The following is a 22,020-nucleotide window of genomic DNA, read 5'->3' as shown; positions in this document are numbered from 1 at the left end:
GCCTTGAACCCTCCCTAATCATTGATTGCTTTCTGTGACCTTGCTGCAAAGATATGATGACCCCAAATGGGAGGAGACTCAAAAGGGCTGAGGTGGAGCACAGCTACAAAAGCTGGCAGAGCAATCCTGGCTTCTCTGGTGCCAGGCTTCCACTCTGCACGGCTCACACAATGCTGGTGGCACTGCTGCTGCCCTTCCTGTGCCTCCTGAGCCCGGCTGCCGCTGGGAGGCTGCTGGTGATCCCCATGGAGGGCAGCCACTGGCTCAGCATGAAAAAAGTGCTGATAGAGCTGAGCAAGAGAGGGCACCAAATCGTGGTCATTGCACCGGACAACAAAATCCTGATCGATTCCTCGGATGTCTATGAACTGAAAACCTACCCTGTGCCATTGGCAAAGGAAGACATGGAAGAACAGTTACGCTCCTTCAGTGCAAGAGTTTTCAGCCAGGAGCCTTTCCTGGTGAGATTCTGGAAGCGTTTAGAAGATTACCGGAAGAGCGGAGCCCTTTTTCATGCTTCGTGCAAGTCCTTGCTGCACAACCAAGAGCTGCTGAAGTACATTGGAGAGGGTCACTTCGATGCCCTGCTCACAGATCCCGTGTCACCCTGTGGGCAGATCATTGCCCTGCACTTCTCCATCCCCAGCGTTTTCTTCCTGCGGTTGGTTCCGTGTGCCTTGGAGGTTCGCGCGGCTCAGGGCCCGGACCCGCCGTCCTACGTCCCACGCATGTTCTCGGAGAACACCGACCACATGACCTTCTCCCAGAGGGTCAGGAACTTCCTGATTGCCCTTTCCGAGTCCTTCATCTGCAATATTGCCTATTCTCCCTTTGAGGAGCTGGCCTCAGAGTTCCTCCAAAAGCCCATGACAATGACGGAGATTTTAAGTCACGGATCCATCTGGCTGAGGAGAATTGACTTTGTCTTTGAGTATCCCATGCCTGTCATGCCCAGCATGGTTTTTATTGGAGGCATCCACTGTGGAGAGAAGAAGAAGCCCTTATCTCAGGTCAGTGGCTGGCAACCTGGGAGGGGTTGTGACACTCACACAGCTGCATGGTCCAAGTGAGGTGTTTGAGAGGGATGAATCTTATCTCTCTCTTGGAGGGAGACTATTTCCAAGAGCCTGAGCTGTTGGCTCAAGGGCAGTGGCTTTAAGCTGCCAGAGGAAAGGATTAGACAGGATATTGGGGAAAAAAGTCTTCCCTGTGAGGATGCTGAGGTCCTGGCACACGTTGCCCAGAGAAGCTGTGGCTCCCTCACCTGTGGATGTGTCCGTGGCCAGATTGGACAGGGCTTGGAGCCACCTGGGATAGTGGAAGGTGTCCCTGGCCATGGCGCAGGAAGTGGAAGGGGATGAGCTTTACGGTCCTTTTCAATCAAAACCATTCTGCAATTCTACCTAAGGATATTATTTAGTTTAATCCCTTTTGCACAGCCAATCCACATAAAAAACAAGGAGCACAAGATGAGATTCCAGCTCCTTTCTTTTGGTCTGCGCAACATGGGGATTTTGTTTGGTGATGGCATCACGTGCTATACTGTGTTTAATTCCATCTGAAATCTGGCACAGAAATTCTCAGGCAGGAATTAATGCCACAATGGGCTGGGTAATTATAACACCTCTTCCAATAATTCTTTGCCTCACATAGAAGACAGGAGAATATTTCTTCAAGACCATTAGCTGCTTATTTAGTCAGAAAAATACCTCACTGGGCCATATGCAAGAGCATCATGTTCTCTGTTATGTACCAGAAGTTTTTGAGTCAAAGGCTTGTATTTTGTGAAGGTTTTGGTCTATGAGTTTCCATGAAAACCAGCTGAAATCTCAGCTGCTATGTTAGGACACATCCAGTTAGGATGGGGAAATTTTGATGGGTCATTGCTGGGGAATCTGTGGTCTAAAAAGCCCCTGATTAGCTCGCTGGTGCTCAGGATGTACATTAGCTTCTTGCTGCATGTGATGTGTATTGTTGCTTGCTTGTGCTGTCAGTGGAATGGTCTCATGTGAAACCAGGGATTAAGTGGAAGAGGAATGAAGGAGAAGGGAACTCTCCTCAGCAGTGATGGATCTGTAGTTAGTGTCATGCTGCTCTCTCAGCAATACATCATTTGGTTTCCTAAAAAGTTTTATCTTTGTGGACATTATTAAAAAATCAACAAACTCTCCTCTCTTCTTCCCTCAAACTTTTTTCACTTGCCAGCCTTTCCAAAGCCCTTAGAATAGATTCTTCTGGCCTAGCACCACTCTTCGCTGAAATTCACAGGCTTTTGTTAACATGAATGACTGAAACTTCAAAAGAAAAGAGATTTGCTTTTCACACCTTCCTCAGAGCCAACCTTCCCTACCATTGGGCTTTGCTAGTTCAGCTTCATTGAGTTGTTTGTTTCTGTTGCTCTTCTGCTTTTCCACAGAAGTCTCTTTCAAATTGTTATCAAGCCCCCCTTTTATAAGGGCAGTGCTTTTTCCTGTCTCTTCTCTCCATCAGAGCTGCATAACAGGTCCTCAGGGACAAAGCCAGGCAGATCCTCTGAGAAAGCAGCAGGACATCCTGCCTGCAGGCAAAAGCATGGAGCAGCTCCAGCGTGGAACCAACTCTTCTCTGAGGATGATGGAGAGAGATAGATCAGGATGAGAACAAGGAGTAGGGTATTTGACTCTACTCAACCCAGTGGTTTTCCTTTACTGATGCAAACCCTCTGCTTCTCCAGTGGATTAAATTCGTACCCGGTAGTGTTCCTGGCTCCAGTGCTGAGCTATATGTAAATCCCAGAGCCTCTTCCTAAGGGTTTACATAGATATTGTGCTATAAAGTGGCCCATCTTTTTTTTAATTTTAAACATGAACTTGCCAAGCATTTCAGAACAGCTGTAAAATCCTTCTCAAAAAGAAGGAAAGAAATAAAGTATTTTAGTACCTGGTTTCGGCAAGCCTGGTTACTTCCAAGTACCAGTGCTATTCTCAAGGGTTTTTTTTGGCAAAGCCTGATTTTATTTTCAATCTAGCATCAATCAGCACAGATTGGGGCTGAAGGGAGCCCCACTTACCAAGCCCAGTTCCGTCCAACCCAAATTCATTAATCACTTAAATGACTCATCAACACCTTCAATGGTTAACAGTGAATGGTTCTGCTGGAAAAGCCGGGTCGTTAAGGGGTAATATGGGAATCTGGCAGTGAGCTGTGGCTGTATTTAAAAGATGCTAAGTCGGGGGAGATGAGCAGAATTTGGATTTCTGGGAATATGGCTCCTGTGGGTAAATACGACTCCTCAGCTTTGACGGGGATTCTGCTTTTTCTGTCCCTGCTGTGCTCGGCTTGTGGTGGGAAGCTGCTGGTGGTGCCCATGGATCAAAGTCACTGTCTTAGCCTGCGCCTGCTGGTGGTGGCTCTCAGCCAGAAAGGCCATCAAATTGTCACCGTGGCATTGGAAGTGAACTTGGGCATGGAAGCATCTGCATATTGCAGCTTCAAAAGGTATCCAGTGTGGTTATACAGGGACAAGCTGAGAGCACGTGTGCGCTCCCTTGGGAATGTTATAGATGGATAATGAGATTATTGGCTCTTGCAATTAGAAGAAAACTATTGTGTGAATATTCAGAAAGGCTTTAGTGATGTGTAATTATGTTATTGTAGTTTAGATGTCCTCTGTTCTCCCCATAGTTCCCTTTCCCCCCTGTATGGTTGCCATCAGACAGCCTGGGTTGTTTAGGACAGGTACAAAGCAGGCTGCACATGTGCCCCTTGCATGGGGCAGTTGGGAATGGAAAAGCTTGGTGCTTAGGGGGTGAGGCATGGCAACACCTGACCTCCAATCCAGTTACAAGAAAGCATTCTCCACTGATAAATGGCAAAGAAGAGCTGACTGACAGACTTTGGGAGGGCCAGGGCTGGCTGATGCACCCCCAGGGGTGCTCTATAAAAAACTGAGCACCCATCTTGAAGACAAACCAGCCATGTGGTATGCACAAGGGCAGTTCACAGCACTGCAAATTTTCCCATATGTAGTCCTTTGTTGTATTTTTGTTAAGGTTTAATAAACCTTTTTAAATTTTCAAAGTGAGCAGTTGTTTCTCAGAGGAGTGATCCTTTTGAAAGAAAATCTTTTCGTCAAAGAGTTACTGCTATGCTTAAAAAAGTCTGGTTCACCTCCAACCTCTACACCTCTTCCTGCGGCGGTCTGCTGCGCAACAAAGATCTGACACGGTATCTCTAAAGTTCTCACGGATCCTCTTGTATCCTGCAGACAAATCCTGGCTCTGCATCTCTCAGTCCTGTTTTCTTTCTCCAGGGATTTCTCTGCAGTTCAGATTTGCAGGTTGCTCAGTGTCCAGATCTGCCTTCCTTCATGCCAAAAACACTCAGGGACAGCTCAGACCACATGGTGTTTACCCAGCATGTGGAAAACTCAGCTCTCAAGTTCATAGATTTCTTTCTTTGCCATTTTTCCTATTTCCCATTTAAACTTTGCAGCTCAGATGTTCTTCACAGACAAGTAACACTGGAGAAGCTCTTAGCCCATGGATCCATTTGGCTTGAAAGAACTGATTTTGGGTTTGAGTATCCCATGCCAGTATGAGAAATGACTGCTCACCTTTAAAAAAAATTAAAGGTTTATTAAACCTTAACAAAAAATACAATAAAAGGACTAAATAAGGAAAAATTACAGCACTGAGAGCCCCAGTGATTATCAGACATGTGCTCATCTACAAAATGGATGTTCTGCCTTTTACATCCTTAGCGCCTCCAAAAGTTTTGTCAGTCAACTCTTTCTCTGCTGTCTAGTGGTGGAGATCACTTACTTACATCTTGACTGGAGGTGAGGTGTTGATATGCCCTGCCTCCTGGTAACAAGCCAGCCTCCTCTAAATGCCCTCACTACTAAGGCTATGACAAGGGGGAGGGGAAAGCGGACTATGGGAGGACATATTACTGTAACATTACAATACATTTTAACATCCACATTACATCTATCTCTCAATTGTGAGAGCCAATTATTACATTACTTATCTATAACACCAATGGTTCCCAACATATTTTTATTGAAGGTATAAACTGTGGAAAGAAAAAGCCATTCTCTCAGGTTCAGTAATTGCCATGGTAAAATATATGGATGTTTAATGCTGTTTGCAAATGTTTTGTGTGTCTATAACTATGTCCATGAATTTGTTTTACTGTCACAATTGATTTTTAAAAACGGAGAATCTTTTTGGTTAATAGACCTACCCTTTCATAATTTAAAAATGAAGCATCATAATGCACCAAATGGTAGATAATGTTCTGGTTGCTCTGGCAGCATCTGCATCAGCAAGAGCTTTATGCTGCCTTCCCAAAAGTTTCTCTACAAAGGATGTGCCTAGAGCTGCAGTAGTTTGATAAATGTCCTTAAAAATATTTTGGTGTATGCTATCAACCACTACACTAAATGATTTTATTGTCAAAATTACTTCTATGCAATAATTTTCATGATTAGGGCTTGTCTGCAAATCTTGTCTGTGCATTAATACTGTTTGCTTTCATGGCCCAGGGGCAAACACTTCCCAGACTGATCTAGAATGGTATTTCTGAGTTCTTGATTCAATTTTAAGTACAGCTGACAAAAACCATGTCTGTGTTCTTCCTCCTTCCAGACCCTACTTCATCCTTCCAAAAAGAAGCCTTGCAGGGAAATGAACTTTGATAGTCAATTTTCCATCTTCCTCATAGTGTCACAATATAAAACTGGTAAAGAATCCAGACCATTTCCTGTGTGAAGATTTAATATTTTTTCTAATCTTTTGCAAATGGAAAACAATATGGAATGGCAGGAGGGGAGGAATTATCTTACACTGAAAATTAATGTTTGGAAAATTAATGATTCATTAATTGGCTTTTTTGAGTAGACCACTTGTTCAAAGATCCCTCATTTACTTAAATCATAGAATGTCTCCTAGGAGGGTCTGTTGCAGGCACAGAGGTGAGGTTGACAGGTTGGTAGTTCCCAGGGGATTCCTTTCTGTCCTTTTTAAAGGTGGGTGCAATGTTTCCCTTTTCCCAGTCACTGGAACTTCACCTGACTGCCAGGACTTTTCAAATATCATGGAGAATGCTTTGACAACTCCATCAACCAATTCCCTCAGGACTCTGAGATGCATCTCATGGGGCCCCATGAGTTTGGGTCATCAGGTGCTCTTATGTTTGTATTCCTCAAGTGGTCACATGATCTTCTCTTACACTGGGTGGAATTTTGTTCCCCCAGCCACATTTTGCCATCCATCCATCCATCCACTGAAGAGGTGTGGGAAGAGAGGTTGCCAGTGAAGGCTGAGGCAAGGAAAGTTCTGGAGTCCCTCAGCCTTTACTTTGTCCATTGTTTCCAGCATCCTAGTCTTGCTTACTGGGGGGGGAAGACTTCCTTTGACCTTCCTGTTGTGGCCCTTGTTGTTGTTATTTTCACCCCTGGCCAAGTTCAGCTCCATCTGCACCTTGGACTTCCTGACTTCCTCCCTACATAACCAGGCAGCGTTCCTCCAACCCAGTGTTCCTCCAATAGAGAGAGGGGAGTGTTTCCCAGGGTAACTCAGGCCCTGATTTGTGTCTGCCAGATAAGATGAACCTTAACCTTTTCTGCTACCTTTGCCATGTCCAGGATTAAACATTTACCAAATGCAAATAAGTCTGAAGACCATCCATAAAAATCAGAGACCAGATCACTTAAAATCACAAAGCTGGGGAACTCTTTCTGTGGAGGCCCTCAGCTGATGCCTGCAGGAATGGCCCCAGGGCTCAGGGCTTCTCCTCCAGTTGTGCTTCTGCTCCTGTCCCTGCTGGGTCTGGCTGCTGCTGGGAAGCTCCTGGTGGTGCCAGTGGATGGGAGCCACTGGCTCAGCATGCGCGAGGTGCTGGACATCCTGAGGCAGAGGGGACACGAGGTGGTTGTAGTGGCACCCGAGGTGACTTTGCACATCAAGCCATCCAAGAACTTTGTGATGAAAATGTACCCAGTCCCCTACACAAAGGAAGCTTTGAAGAAACAATTCCAGGCATTTTTTCATTTTTCATTTGAACAAGGATCTTTTCTGGAAAGATTTGTTAAAGCGTACCAAGGTATCAAAAGAATCACTTACTTTGGGGTCACCAGCTGTGGACATCTCCTGCAAAACAAAGAGCTCATCAGGTACCTTGAGGAGAGCAAGTTTGATGCCGTCCTTACAGACCCTGTCCTACTATGTGGAGCAATCCTGGCAAAGCACCTTTCCCTTCCTTCTGTCTATTTCTTACGAGGAATCCCGTGTGGCTTAGATTTTGATGCTACTCAGTGTCCCAAGCCTCCTTCCTATGTCCCCAGGGGATTTACACAATTTACAGACCACATGACCTTTCTCCAGCGGGTGAAGAATCTACTTCATGACATCCCAGATATTTTTCTCTGTGATTTTGCCTTTGAACCCTACTCAAAACTGGCTTCAGAGTTCCTGCAGCAAGACGTGACTGTGCTGGATCTCTTACGCCAGGCTTCAGTTTGGCTCATGAGGTCAGATTTTGTTTTAGAGTATCCAAGGCCTTTGATGCCTAACATCATACCAATTGGAGGAGTAAACTGTGCTCACAAGGAGCTGCCTCAGGTGGGTCACACTGTTTTAATTCATGCCATGATTGGTTTCTGTGTTTAGGAGGGGGGGATTTTTTTATGCAATAGGTACTGAGTTTCTGTTTCTGGTGAGTGAGGTGAATCCTCATGAAAGGAACTGTTTATCTCTCCTTCTTCCTGACTTCCACTTTGTGCGTAGACAGCTTTTCCTTCTGGCTTTTAAAGAGTGCTCTGTTGAAGGGAATCACCAGGGTTAACTGGTGAAGGTCTGTGATGGGACATTGATTCCACCAGCAGAGTGCCCTGCTCTGATGCCTGGAGCAGGTTTGATTTGACACGTCCAGCAGGCCTTGACTGGCACTGATGGTTTGGGTTCAGCCTTAGGGATGATGCCAAACTTTGGGATCCCTTGGATGCTGGCAAGAGCCCTGTGCAGTGTTCCTCCTGGAGAGCCTCCTCTGCTGCTCCAGGGGAGAACCTGGTGAGTTGGGTGAGTGCTTTTGGTTCCCTTGCTTTCTCTTCAGTCCTGTTTCTTAGGATTGATGTGCGCTGGGATAATGAAGCCCACATTATGGCTATTCCACCCATCCCCAAGTGTGGAGGTGGCTGTGACATCTGACAGACATCCCTGTGCACAGTGGGATTGGCCACGTGAGCTTTCACACAGCTCCACCACTGCTGGACATCATGGGTGCTTTGTCAGTGACTAAACAATGCCAGAATTAGGCCCTGAATTGTTCTGTGAAAAGTCTCCCTCAAAGAGTGTTGTCGGAATTTGACACTGGCTAGAAGCTAGACACCCACAAAAAAAAACATTTACTCATTCTCTTCTGCTATATTGGAGCAGAGAAGAGGGAAAGGAAAGACAAAAGGGGCTCATGAGTTGAGGCAGGGATTGGAAGGAAACACTTTAAGGGCAGAACAGGCTCCAAACTTAAAAGGTATAAAGAAAAAATTATTAACAGAATTAAGAGAGGATAATGAGAACTACTTTTTGAATACCTTGAGAACTACTTTTTGAATACCTTCCCATGCACCCCTCACCCTTCTTTCATTCCCACCAACAATGCAGAGAGACAAAACATGAGGGTTGTAGTCAGTTTGTCACTTCTAAAAATCTTTCTTCAGTTTGCCTAGGGAGAGGAGTATGTTCTGCTATGGGGGGTCTTTTTCATGGAACAGTTCTCTGAACTTCTCCAACATGGTTCTAATTTTCACGAGTAGCAGTCATGCCCCACCTGCTACAACATGAGTCCTTCCCAGGGGCAAAGCAGTCTTCCTACAACTGTTTGCGTGGGTCATTTTTCTTCATGCCATGTAGTCTTTTAAGGATGAGCTCTTCTAGTTTGGAAGCAAGGGTCTTCTTTTTCTATCGCTGGAAGCAAGGGTCTTTTCTCTGTGTTCAAATTCCTCACTAGATCGCAGCTTTTCAGCATCCACATGCTCCAGTGTGAGCACTCTTTCTCACAGGCTGCAGGTGAACTCTGAATTCCCCCATGCACTTCATAAATTACAGGGAAACTTGTTTTTTAGACCTCACCAGAGCATGCAGAGGCATCTCAGCTCCAAGGCCTGGAGCACCTCCTCCACCCCCTCCCTCCTTTTCACCAACCTTAGTGTCATCATGTTGTTCTCCTCACGTCTTCACTTCTCCCTTTTCTCTGACTCATGAGAGAATTGCTGTCTGTATGTTCATTTCTTCTCACGTTCTATTAATTTAAAAGTTTCTGTAGAGTCCTGCAGCACTGAAAGGTTGATCTGATCTGGCCCCACATCGGGGAATTGCTCGCCATGCCCCTCGCTGCTGGTCAAATGGTGGCCGCCGGCTTTGCTCAGCGCCTCTCCTCATGCCGGTGAGGCAGAGTGAAAATTTTCCAGGGTAGAAATCTATTTTGATTTAAGTGAAATGTGCATCTTTGATTAAAGTCTGTAGCTTGCTGTTTAGTCTGCCTGTTCTCACAAAAACCCTATGCTTGGAGAAACTGCTTCAGCCAAAGGACAGAGATAAGGGGGGAGGGGGAGGTCAGGCAGAGCAGGGCAACCTGACCCAGGAGATCTTTCCAGATAAAGAAGAATTAGAGGCAAATTCATCATAGAATGAATAGAATATTCATAGAATGAATATGTATGAACCTATTGTGAAATTGCATGCATATGTATTTGAGAGGGAGATAAAAGAGGATCTGGAGTTCCCACATGTGTCCAGCTCTGTAATAAACATACCAGCTTTAAAACTTCCACAAAAGTTGTGGAGTTTGTTAGCTTCCGCAAATTACCGGGTGCCAAAAAGGAAAAGCTGCTGCCACCACTCCTGTGTCTTCTGCCCACAGAGCACTGGCTAGCTGAACGTGGCCAAGGAAGCACAGCTCACTGCGGATGGTGCTGGCATAGCCCTGGCCACATGAGCGCATCTGACCTGAGTGCATGGTATCAGCCATGTGGCCACTCACAGTGCTGGGATGGCCACACCCTATGGCACAGCCCTGGCCAGGCTGGGAAGGAGCCCAGTGGCCCCCTCAACACCCCTGGTAGGAGAGGAGGAAAGAGGACTTGCACACATTTTCTACTTCTTAGTTATATCCTCTCAGAACCGCCGCTAACTTCTCAAATTGGGTCAGCCAATGCGTCAATTGTCAGAGCCTTCAGGGATTGGCTCTGCTGGACTGAGTAGAGGCTTTGATAGGCTTCTCTCTCAGAAGCAGCCTCTGTGGGTTCTCTGCCCCCACTAAAAGCCAGATTGTGTTAAACTAACACAAGTGTTCATAAATGTCTTCTAAGAAACCTGGCATCATCCTTCCACCTCTCCTGTTTTCTCAGGCAGGAAACCATCTTAAAGAGCTGTTCCACAGCTGCCATGGGGCCTGGGTCTCCTAGAGATGAGCTTTCCAAGTGAGAGGGGGCAGGCCTTGATTGTGGGAAAGGAGAAGCCTCTGCTGGTCCCAAGGGTGATGGGCATGGGACACATCTCCTACACGCGACGCATCTCCTGAACATGCAGGAGGTGCAGCCAGAGGGAAAGGACCAAAGTGCAGTCCCAGAGCCACACCTGCTTCCTTCCTGGGGCACTCTTTACTGTTCCTCTGATAGAGATAGATGGGAGTTATCTGGTCATTCTATGGACTTGGCAGGAGTTCTATGCTTGTTCTGCAGCCTTTAATCATATCAGGGATTACACATTCACTGCCCAGCACATAAAATATGGATCCACACTTGGGCTGTGCCACAGATGATTTGAAAGTGCGGAGCCGGCACCGTAGCTCCAGTGCTCTTGGGGGTTTCCTTCCCTGGAGGCCCTCAGCTGATGCCTGCAGGAATGGCCCCAGGGCTCAGGGCTTCTCCTCCAGTTGTGCTTCTGCTCCTGTCCCTGCTGGGTCTGGCTGCTGCTGGGAAGCTCCTGGTGGTGCCAGTGGATGGGAGCCACTGGCTCAGCATGCAGGAGGTGCTGGACATCCTGAGGCAGAGGGGACACGAGGTGGTTGTGGTGGCACCTGAAGTCTCCATGCACATCAAACCATCAAAGAACTTTGTGATGAAAATGTTCTCAGTCCCCTACTCAAAGGAGGAGTTGGAGAAAGATTTGAAGGCATTTTTTCATGTTTCATTTGAAGAAGGAACTTTCTTTGAAAGATTTTTTCATGTTCTTGAAGGTGTGAAAAGAATCACTAACTTTGGGGTCTCCAGTTGTGAACAGCTCTTGCAAAACAAGGAGCTCATCAGGTACCTTGAGGAGAGCAAGTTTGATGCCGTCCTTACAGACCCTTTTGTGCCCTGTGGGGTGATCCTGGCTGAGCATCTTTCCCTTCCTTCTGTCTATTTCTTACGAGGAATCCCGTGTGGGTTAGATTTTGAAGCCACTCAGTGTCCCAAGCCTCCTTCCTACGTCCCCAGGATATTTACAGACCTCACAGACCACATGACTTTTCTTCAGCGGGTGAAGAATCTGCTCTTTGACATCCCAAATGTTTTTTTCTGTGATTTTGCCTTTGAATCCTACTCAAAACTGGCTTCCGAGTTCCTGCAGCGGGAGGTGACTGTGCTGGATCTCTTACGGAAGGGCTCTGTTTGGCTCCTGAGGTTAGATTTTGTGCTCGACTACCCAAGGCCTTTGATGCCCAACATCATTCCAATTGGAGGAGTAAACTGTGCTCACAAGGAGCTGCCTCAGGTGGGTCACACTGGTTTTAATCCATTCCTTGATTGATTTCTATGTTCAGGAGGGTGGAATTCTGTGTTGCAATAGGAATCGAGTTTCTGTTTCTGGTGAGTGAGCTGAATCCTCATGAAAGGAACTGTTTTTCTCACTTCTGATTTTCCACATCCTGTGTAGGTAGCTGTTCCTTTTGGCTTTGAAATGCTTCTCAATTGAAGGCAATCACCATGGTCTTCTGGTGAAGGTCTGTGATGGGCTGTTGATGCCACCAGCAAAGAGATTTTTAGAATTCGTGGACAGTAAGACAAAGTGTAGGGTTCCTTTAATGACCGGCTCCAGTGGGATGTCCTAGAGACTGATAAAAACTCTTTCCTGGCTCCAAATCCCAGCCCTGATGCCTGGAGCAGGTCTGATTTGACACATCCAGTACAGCTTGACTGGCAGTGAGGGTTTGGGTGCAGCCTTGTGCATGATACCAACTGCTCCAATGTGCTGTGTGCTTAGGTTCCCCAGGGTGCTGGCAAGAGCCCTGTGAGTGTTCCTCCTGAACAGTTTACTCTTCTTCTCTGGGGGAGAACCAGGAGAGTTGGGAAAGTACTTTTGGTGCCCTGGCTTTCTCTTCATTCATATTCCATAGGAGTTATGTGGTGCAGGGCGGGATCACAAAGCCCAACATGTGGCAATTCCACCCAGCTTGAAGTACAGAGGTAGCTGTGACAATTTACAGACATCCCCATGTACAATGGGATTGGCCACCTGAGCATTCACACAACTCCACCACTGCTGGACACCATGGGTGCTTTGTCAGGGATCAAACCAAGGCCAGAATTAGGCTCTGAAATGTTCTGTGGAAAGTCGCTCTCAAAGAGTGTTTGTAAATGTCTGCTCAGAAACCTGGCATCATCCTTCCATCTCTTCAGTCTTCTCAGGCTGGAAACCATCTCAAAGAGCTGTTCCACAGCTGCTGTAGGGTTTGGGTCTCCTAGAGATGAGTTTTCCAAGAGAGAGGGAGAAGGGAGAGTCCTGGCCTGGAGGGAAGGAGACTCACTGCTAGTTGGAATAGTAACATGCATGTCATGCATGTAACACATCTCAGAATTTCCAGCCAGAAGGAAGGAAGCAAAGTGCAGCTCCCTCTGCCTTCTTAGGGCACCCTTTACTGTTCCTCTGATAGATAGATGGGAGTTATCTGTGATTCTATGGACTTGGCAGGAATCCCATGCTTGTTCTGCAGCCTTTTATCACACTGGGAATTACACATTTACCACACAGCACACAAAATAAAGATCCACAGTTGGGCTGTGCCACAGATAATTTCAAAGTACAGAGCAAGCACCAGTGTTGCTGTGGGTTTCCTTCCCTGGAAGCACTCAGCTGATGCCTGCAGGAATGGCCCCAGGGCTCAGGGCTTCTCCACCACTTGTGCTTCTGCTCCTGTCCCTGCTGGGTCTGGCTGCTGCTGGGAAGCTCCTGGTGGTGCCAGTGGATGGGAGCCACTGGCTCAGCATGCGGGAGGTGCTGGACATCCTGAGGCAGAGGGGACACGAGGTGGTTGTGGTGGCACCTGAAGTGACTTTGCACATCAAACCATCAAAGAACTTTGTGATGAAAATGTACCCGGTCTCCTACTCACAGGAAGAGATGGAGGAAGATTTCAAGGCGTTTTTTCAGGTTTCATTTGAAGATGGATCTTTTTTTGAAAGATTTTTTAAAGTGTACAGAGGTATGAAAAGAATCACTGACTTGGAGTTCTCCAGCTGTGAACAGCTCTTGCAAAACAAGGAGCTCATCAGGTACCTTGAGGAGAGCAAGTTTGATGCTGTCCTTACAGACCCTTTTGTGCCCTGTGGGGTGATCCTGGCTGAGCATCTTTCACTTCCTTCTGTCTATTTCTTACGAGGAATCCCGTGTGGCTTAGATTTTGAAGCCACTCAGTGTCCCAAGCCTCCTTCCTATGTGCCCAGGATACTTACAGACCTTACAGACCGCATGACTTTTCTTCAGCGGGTGAAGAATCTGCTCTTTGACATCCCAAATGTTTTCCTCTGTGATTTTGCCTTTGAACCCTACTCAAAACTGGCTTCCGAGTTCCTGCAGCGGGAGGTGACTGTGCTGGATCTCTTACGGAAGGGCTCTGTTTGGCTCCTGAGGTTAGAATTTGTGCTTGACTACCCAAGGCCTTTGATGCCCAACATCATTCCAATAGGAGGAGTAAACTGTGCTCACAAGGAGCTGCCTCAGGTGGGTCTTAATCCGTGCTGTGATGGACTTCTGTGTTCAGGAGGGTGAAATTCTGTGTTGTGATAGAAATCAAGTTCCCATTTCTGGTGAGTGAGATAAATCCTCAGTAAAGGAACTGTTTTTCTCTCATTTCTTGCTGACTTTCCACATCCTGTGTAGGCAGCTGTTTCTTCTGGCTTTTAATTGGTGCTCAGTTGTAGGTAAACACCAGGATCTTCTGGTGACCCTGTACTAAGGATCTGTGATGGGACGTTGATTCTGCCAGCCAAAGGGATTCTGAGAATTTGTGAATAGTAGAACAAAGTTTTGAATTTGTATAATGAGCAGTTCCAATCGGATCTTCCAGAGAAACTTAAAAACATTTTTCTGGCTCCAAAGCCCAGCTCTGATGTCTGGAGCAGGTCTGATTTGACACATCCAGCTGGCCTTGACAGGCACTAAGGGATTAGCTGCAGTCTTGTCCATGATACCAGCCAGTCAACTATGCCATGTGCTTGGGTTCCCTGGGATGTTGGCAAGAGCCTTGGGCAGTGTTCCCCCTGGAGAGCCTCCTCTGCTGCTCCAGGGGAGAGCCTGGTGACTTGGGTGAATGATTTAGGTGCCCTGGCTTTCTCTTCATTCATATTCCACAGGATTTGTGTGGTGTAGGGTGGGATCCCAAAGCTGCAGTGGCAATTCCACCCATCCCCAAGTGTGGAGGTGGCTGTGACATCTGACAGACATCCCTGTGCACAGTGGGATTGGCCATGTGAGCATTCACACAACTCCACCACTGCTGGACATCATGGGTGCTTTGTCAGTGACTAAACAATGCCAGAATTAGGCCCTGAATTGTTCTGTGGAAAGATACACTCAAAAGTGCTCATAAATCTCTGTTCAAACCTCCTAGCTCACAAAGCCAACCCCTGCAATTCCTTGAGGCAGGTCTGGGGCACTGGAAGTGCTGCTTGATGTAGATAACATATCCTGCAAAAACCTGCCAGCATCCTTCCAACTTCTCTGTCTCCTCAGTCTAGAAACCATCTTAAAGGGCTGTTCCACAGCTGCTGTGGGGTCTGGGACTCCTGGAGATGAGCTTTGCAAGAGAGAGGGAGAGGGGACAGACCGTGCTTTGGGGAAAGGAGAAACCTCTGCAGGTCTGAGTGGTGATGTGCATGTGACACATCTCCTACATGTGATGTATCTGAACATGCAGGAGGTGCAGCCAGAGGGAAAGGACCAAAGTGCAGTCCCAGAGCCACACCTGCTTCCTTCCTGGGGCACTCTTTACTGTTCCTCTGATAGAGATATATGGGAGTTATCTGGTCATTCTATGGACTTGGCAGGAGTTCTATGCTTGTTCTGCAGCCTTTTATCATATCAGGGAATACACATTCACTGCCCAGCACATAAAATAAGGATCCACAGTTGGGCTGTGCCATAGATCATTTGAAAGCGCGGAGCCGGCACCGTAGCTCCAGTGCTCTTGGGGATTTCCTTCCCTGGAGGCCCTCAGCTGATGCCTGCAGGAATGGCCCCAGGGCTCAGGGCTTCTCCTCCAGTTGTGCTTCTGCTCCTGTCCCTGCTGGGTCTGGCTGCTGCTGGGAAGCTCCTGGTGGTGCCAGTGGATGGGAGCCACTGGCTCAGCATGCGGGAGGTGCTGGACATCCTGAGGCAGAGGGGACACGAGGTGGTTGTAGTGGCACCAGAAGTGACTTTGCACATCAAACCATCAAACAACTTTGTGATGAAAATGTACTCAGTCCCCTACACACAGGAAGAGATGGAGAACGATTTCAAGGTGTTTCTACACGCTTCATTAGAAGAAGGATCTTTTCTGGAAAGATTTCTTAAATTGTACCAACATATGAAAAAACTCGGTAATTTATCAGTCAGCAGTTGTGAACAGCTCTTGCAAAACAAGGAGCTCATCAGGTACCTTGAGGAGAGCAAGTTTGATGCCGTCCTTACAGACCCTGTAGTACCTTGTGGGATGATCTTGGCTGAACATCTTTCCCTTCCTTCTGTCTATTTCTTACGAGGAATCCCGTGTGGGTTAGATTTTGAAGCCACTCAGTGTCCCAATCCTCCTTCCTATGTGCCCAGGTCCTTTTCAGAACTGACAGACCGCATGACCTTTTTCCAGCGGGTGAAGAATCTGCTCTTTGACACCCAAAACCTTTTCCTCTGTAATTTTGCCTATGACCCCTTCACAAAACTGGCTTCCGAGTTCCTGCAGCGGGAGGTGACTGTGCTGGATCTCTTACGGAAGGGCTCTGTTTGGCTCCTGAGGTTGGAATTTGTGCTTGACTATCCAAGACCCTTGATGCCCAACATCATTCCAATAGGAGGAGTAAACTGTGCTCACAAGGAGCTGCCTCAGGTGGGTCCCACTTTGTTTTTAATTTGTGCTGTGATGGATTTTGGTGTTCAGGAGGCTTGAATCTTGTGTTGCAGATGGGAAATGCACCTCAGGCTTCTGTCCTTGTTACATCTTTACATCCTTCTTTGTTGGTGAATTTCTTGTGCTTCTTCACCTGGGTATTTCCCAAGCTGGAAACTGGAGGAAGGTGGCAGGCTGGGGGCTCTCAGGTTGAGGAGCAGCCCCTCTGTTTGCTGGCAGATCTAGGAAAATTTTGCCATGATGATGGTGGCTGGGTGTGACGTAACAGCAAATTTCAGATGTGTCAAGGGTCTACAACAGCTTGGCAGGTGGCGCTCAAACGTGACAAAAGTGCCAAAGGTTTTGTTATAAAACACAAGGCTTATCTGTTGCATCCCCCACATCTATCAGCTGGCTGAATTCTGCTGCTGGTTATGCAACCTTTTATCACACCTGTGATTACACATTTACCACAGAGCAGATAAAGCAAGGATAGAAAGTTGGGCTGGGGCAGAGATTGCTGAGAAGCGCAGCACGAGTGCCGGAGCTCCTGTGCTGCCGTGGGTTTCCTTCCCTGGAGGCCTTCACGTGATCCCTGCAAGAATGGCCATGGGGCTCAAGGGCTTCTCCTCCAGTTGTGCTTCTGCTCCTGTCCGTGCTGGGTCTGGCTGCTGCTGGGAAGCTCCTGGTGGTGCCGGTGGATGGGAGCCACTGGCTCAGCATGCGGGAATTGCTGGACATGCTCCAGCAGAAGGGACACGAGGTGGTGGTGGTGGCACCTGAAGTCTCCTTGCACATCAAACCATCCACGAACTTTGTGATGAAAATGTATCCGGTCCCCTTCACACAGGAAGAGCTGGACAAAGTTTTCAAAGGGTCAATAATGGATTTATTTAAAGGAGGACCTTTTCTGGACAGAGTCATTAGACAGTACCAACAGGCAAAGAAGACCTCTGCTCTGTTCCTGGCCACTTGCACACACTTAATCCACAACAAGGAGCTCATCAGGTACCTTGAGGAGAGCAAGTTTGATGCCGTCCTCACAGACCCTATCCTCCCTTGTGGGGCAATACTGGCCGAGTATCTTTCCCTGCCTTCTGTGTATTTCCTGCAGCAAATTCCATGTGGTTTGGAATATCAAGCCACCCAGTGCCCCAATCCCCCTTCCTATGTCCCCAGAGTATTTACAGACCTTACAGACCGCATGACCTTTCTCCAGCGGGTGAAGAACATGCTCTATGACATCCCCAATTTCTTCCTCTGCGACGTTGTCTTCCAACCTTATGCAGAACTGGCTTCGGAGTTCCTGCAGCGGGAGGTGACCGTGCCGGATCTCCTGCGCCAGGCTTCCATTTGGCTCATGAAGCTGGACTTTGTCTTGCACTTCCCAAAACCCTTGATGCCCAACATGGTTTTGATTAGTGGAGTAAATTGCGCTTACAAGAAGCTAAGTCAGGTGGGTCACGCTCTGTTTTCTCTTCTTGTCCTTGCAGGCTTTGGAAATCTCTGGGAAGCTGAAACACAGCTTTCATTAGAAAGGAGGATTTCAAACTGCTCGTGCCTTGCAGGGAGGTGCTGGTTCTGGTATCTGGGAATGATTATAGGAGTAGAAAAGTGGAGAAAGTGATGTATATGGAGTAATCTCTGGCAGAATCCCCATTGGCTCTGTGTCTCTGCTCCAAGACAGCTTTGGATTGGAGTGGGTTCCTCAGAGCCTCTTCCCTCAAGGCTGTTGATGTGAAGGAAGACTCACTTTAAATTGAGGACATGTACATTTATCATCTGGTCCAATCTGGCCGATTTCATCTGCATTTCTGTCTCCTTTCATTCCTTTAATGAAGGATTTTCAGTGTTCTCTATTGTCAGAGGCACATCAAACATTGTCTCCGAGAGGACATCTGAGGTCTCGCTGAGAACCTCCTGTCAAAGCATGTCCAGTGAGGACAGGATTTTCTTTCCTCTGTCATGTCCAGTTTTAAGTGTCCCTACAATCTCTAATTATTGGTACTGTTGTGTAACTTGGTACTCTCTTAGTGACTTACAAACCCATCTGTGGGGCTGTCAAATCCTTGCAGTCAGGTGCAATCCCTAATTCATAAATTGTTGTAATTGGGTCTGGTGTTTACTGAGAAATGCACCTCAGGCTTCTGTCCTAGTTGCCTCTCTACGTCTTTCTTTGCCAGTGAATTTTTTTGTGCTTCCTCAATTGGCTATTTCCCAAGCTGGAATCTGGAGGAAGGTGGCAGGCTGGGGGCTCTCAGGTTGAGGAGCAGCCCCTCAGTTTGCTGGCAGATCTAGGAAAATTTTGGCCATGGTGATGGATGTTTGCAGTCTAGCAGCAAATTTGAGGAGTCTGATGGGGCTCTGCTGGCTTGGCATGTGGCGCTCAAAGGTGAAAGAGCTGAACAGATTTTTTAATAGAAACATGAGGCTTATCGGTTGCATCCCCATATTTAATCAGCTGGCTGAACTTTGCTGCTGGTTATGCAGCCTTTTATCACACCTGTGATTACACATTTACCACAGAGCAGATAAAGCAAGGATACAAAGTTGGGCTGGGGCAGAGATTGCTGAGAAGTGCGGAGCAAGCGCCGGAGCTCCTGTGCTGCCGGTGTTTTCTTCCCTGGAGGCCCTCAGCTGATCCCTGCAGGAATGGCCCCAGGGCTCAGGGCTTCTCCTCCAGTTGTGCTTCTTCTCCTGTCTGTGCTGGGTCTGGCTGCTGCTGGGAAGCTCCTGGTGGTATCGGTGGATGGGAGCCCCTGGTTCAGCATGCGGGAGGGGCTGGACAGGCTCCAGCAGAAGGGACATGAGGTGGTGGTGGTGGCACCTGAAGTCTCCTTGCACGTCAAACCATCAGAGAACTTTGTGATGAAAATGTACCCGGTCTCCTACACACAGGAAGAGATGGACAATGTATTCAAGGCATATTTTAATATTACATTTGAAGAAGGATCTTTTTTTGAAAGATTTTTTAAAGTAGTAGAAGCTACAAAAAGATTCACTGATTTTTGTTTCTCCATCTGTACACATCTTCTGCAAAACAAAGAGCTCATCAGGTACCTTGAGGAGAGCAAGTTTGATGCTGTCCTTACAGACCCTGTAATACCTTGTGGGGTGATCCTGGCTGAGCATCTTTCCCTTCCTTCTATCTATTTCTTACGAGGAATCCCGTGTGGGTTAGATTTTGAGGCCACTCAGTGTCCCAATCCTCCTTCCTATGTGCCCAGGTCATTCTCAGACCTTACAGACCGCATGACCTTTTTCCAGCGGGTGAAGAATCTGCTCTTTGACACCCAAAACCTTTTTCTCTGTAATTTTGTCTATGACCCCTTCACAAAACTGGCTTCCGAGTTCCTGCAGCGGGAGGTGACTGTGCAGGATCTCTTACGGAAGGGCTCTGTTTGGCTCCTGAGGTCGGAATTTGTGCTTGACTATCCAAGACCCTTGATGCCCAACATCATTCCAATAGGAGGAGCAAACTGTGCTCACAAGGAGCTGCCTCAGGTGGGTCCCACTTTGTTTTTAATTTGTGCTGTGATGGATTTTGGTGTTCAGGAGGCTTGAATCTTGTGTTGCAGATGGGAATTGACTTCCCATGTTGGGTGGTTGGATGAATGCTTCTGAATTTTTCTCTCCCTTTCCATTTGTAGGCAGCAGTCGTGTGCCTTCTCACCCTCTAAAGTGTACTTTGCATCTGCTGCTTTCATTTCACATATTCAGAGTTATGTTGTGTGCATTGGGTGACTTTGTGTAACTTGGAACTCTCTTAGTGAGTGACAAACATGTCTGTGGGGCTGTCAAATCCTTGCAGTCAGGTGCAATCCCTAATTCATAAATTGTTTTAGTTGGTCTGGTGTTTACTGATAAATGCACTTCAGGCTTCTGTCCCAGTTGCCTTACTACGTCATTCTTTTCTGGTGAGGTTTTGTGCTTCTTCACCTGTGTATTTCCCAAGCTGGAATCTGGAGGAAGGTGGCAGGCTGGGGGCTCTCAGGTTGAGAAGCGGCCCCTCAGTTTGCTGGCAGTTTTAGGAAAATTTTGGCCTGGTGATGATGGCTGTTTCCATTCTAGCAGCAAATTTGAGGAGTCTGAAGAGGCTGTGTCGGCTTGGCTGGTGGCGCTCAAACGTGACAGAGCTGCCAAGATTAATAAAAACATGAGGCTTATTTGTTGCATCCCCCACATCTATCAGCTGGCTGAACTCTGCTGCTGGTTATGCAGCTTTTTATCACACCTATGATTACACATTTACCACAGAGCAGATAAAGCAAGGATACAAAGTTGGGCTGGGCAGAGATTGCTGAGAAGCACGGAGCGAGCGCCGGAGCTCCTGTGCTGCCGCGGGTTTCCTTCCCTGGAGGCCTTCACGTGATCCCTGCAGGAATGGCCCCAAGGTTCAGGGCTTCTCCTCCAGTTGTGCTTCTTCTCCTGTCCCTGCTGGGTCTGGCTGCTGCTGGGAAGCTGCTGGTGGTGCCAGTGGATGGGAGCCACTGGCTCAGCATGCGGGAGGTGCTGGACATACTCCAACAGAAGGGACATGAGGTGGTGGTGGTGGCACCTGAAGTCTCCATGCACATCAAACCATCAAAGAACTTTGTGATGAAAAGGCACTCAGGCCCCATCACACAGGAAGAGATGGAGGAACATTTCAAGGCGTTTCTACACGCTTCATTAGAAGAAGGATCTTTTCTGGAAAGATTTCTTAAATTGTACCAACATATGAAAAGAGTCAGTAATTTGGCAGTCAGCAGTTGTGAACATCTCCTGCAAAACAAAGAGCTCATGTGGTACCTTGAGGAGAGCAAGTTTGATGCCATCTTTACAGATCCTGTAATACCTTGTGGGGTGATCCTGGCTGAGCATCTTTCACTTCCTTCTGTCTATTTCTTACGAGGAATCCCGTGTGGGTTAGATTTTGAAGCCACTCAGTGTCCCAATCCTCCTTCCTATGTGCCCAGGTCCTTTTCAGAACTGACAGACCGCATGACCTTTTTCCAGCGGGTGAAGAATCTGCTCTTTGACACCCAAAACCTTTTCCTCTGTAATTTTGCCTTTGACCCATTCACAAAACTGGCTTCCGAGTTCCTGCAGCGGGAGGTGACTGTGCAGGATCTCTTACGGAAGGGCTCTGTTTGGCTCCTGAGGTTGGAATTTGTGCTCGACTATCCAAGACCCTTGATGCCCAACATCATTCCAATAGGAGGAGTAAACTGTGCTCACAAGGAGCTGCCTCAGGTGGGTCCCACTTTGTTTTTAATTTGTGCTGTGATGGATTTTGGTGTTCAGGAGGCTTGAATCTTGTGTTGCAGATGGGAATTGACTTCCCATGTTGGGTGGTCGGATGAATGCTCCTGAATTTTCCTCTCCCTTTCCATTTGTAGATAGCCCTCCTGTATCTTCTCACCTCTAAAGTGTGCATTGCATTTGTTGATTTGATTTCATGTACTACTCAGAGCCACTTCGTGTAACTTTGTGTAACTTGGTACTCTCTTGGTGACGATTGCATCTGGTGGGTTGTCAAATCCTTGCAGTCAGGTGCAATCCCTTAATAGCAAATTGTTTTAGTTGGGTCTGGTGTTTACTGAGAAATGCACCTCAGGCTTCTGTCCTTGTTACCTCTTTACATCCTTCTTTGTTGGTGAATTTCTTGTGCTTCTTCACCTGGGTATTTCCCAAGCTGGAAACTGGAGGAAGGTG

General features: G+C 47.3%; 2 protein-coding genes and 4 pseudogenes across 2 annotated transcripts; all 6 read left to right on the top strand.

The window, feature by feature from the left end:
- Positions 1-170: 170 nt before the first annotated feature.
- LOC129133367 (UDP-glucuronosyltransferase 1A1-like) lies at positions 171-4,216 on the top strand. Its single transcript, XM_054653096.2, has 3 exons — positions 171-1,010; positions 3,332-3,477; positions 4,117-4,216. Exons 1-3 carry the CDS (start codon positions 171-173, stop codon positions 4,214-4,216), a joined length of 1,086 nt encoding a protein of 361 aa, XP_054509071.1.
- A 2,536-nt stretch (positions 4,217-6,752) lies between these two features.
- Positions 6,753-8,591, top strand: LOC129133366 (UDP-glucuronosyltransferase 1A1 pseudogene; annotated as a pseudogene).
- A 2,292-nt stretch (positions 8,592-10,883) lies between these two features.
- LOC129133365 (UDP-glucuronosyltransferase 1A1 pseudogene) lies at positions 10,884-11,936 on the top strand (annotated as a pseudogene).
- Positions 11,937-13,109: 1,173 nt separating this feature from the next.
- On the top strand, positions 13,110-14,009 carry LOC129133364 (UDP-glucuronosyltransferase 1A1 pseudogene; annotated as a pseudogene).
- Positions 14,010-15,471: 1,462 nt separating this feature from the next.
- Positions 15,472-16,383, top strand: LOC129133363 (UDP-glucuronosyltransferase 1A1 pseudogene; annotated as a pseudogene).
- Positions 16,384-16,584: 201 nt separating this feature from the next.
- On the top strand, positions 16,585-21,791 carry LOC143694550 (UDP-glucuronosyltransferase 1A1-like). Its single transcript, XM_077181859.1, is given in 7 exon segments — positions 16,585-16,598; positions 16,800-16,947; positions 16,949-17,779; positions 19,684-19,827; positions 20,965-21,153; positions 21,322-21,558; positions 21,705-21,791. Coding segments are annotated over 7 exon segments (1,650 nt in total).
- The last annotated feature ends 229 nt before the right edge of the window (positions 21,792-22,020 follow it).

This window comes from Agelaius phoeniceus, chromosome 7 (assembly GCF_051311805.1).
Source record: "Agelaius phoeniceus isolate bAgePho1 chromosome 7, bAgePho1.hap1, whole genome shotgun sequence".
Lineage (NCBI taxonomy): Eukaryota > Metazoa > Chordata > Aves > Passeriformes > Icteridae > Agelaius > Agelaius phoeniceus.
Note: the sequence above shows the minus strand (reverse complement) of the source record. Positions and strands in the feature narration are given on the sequence as shown.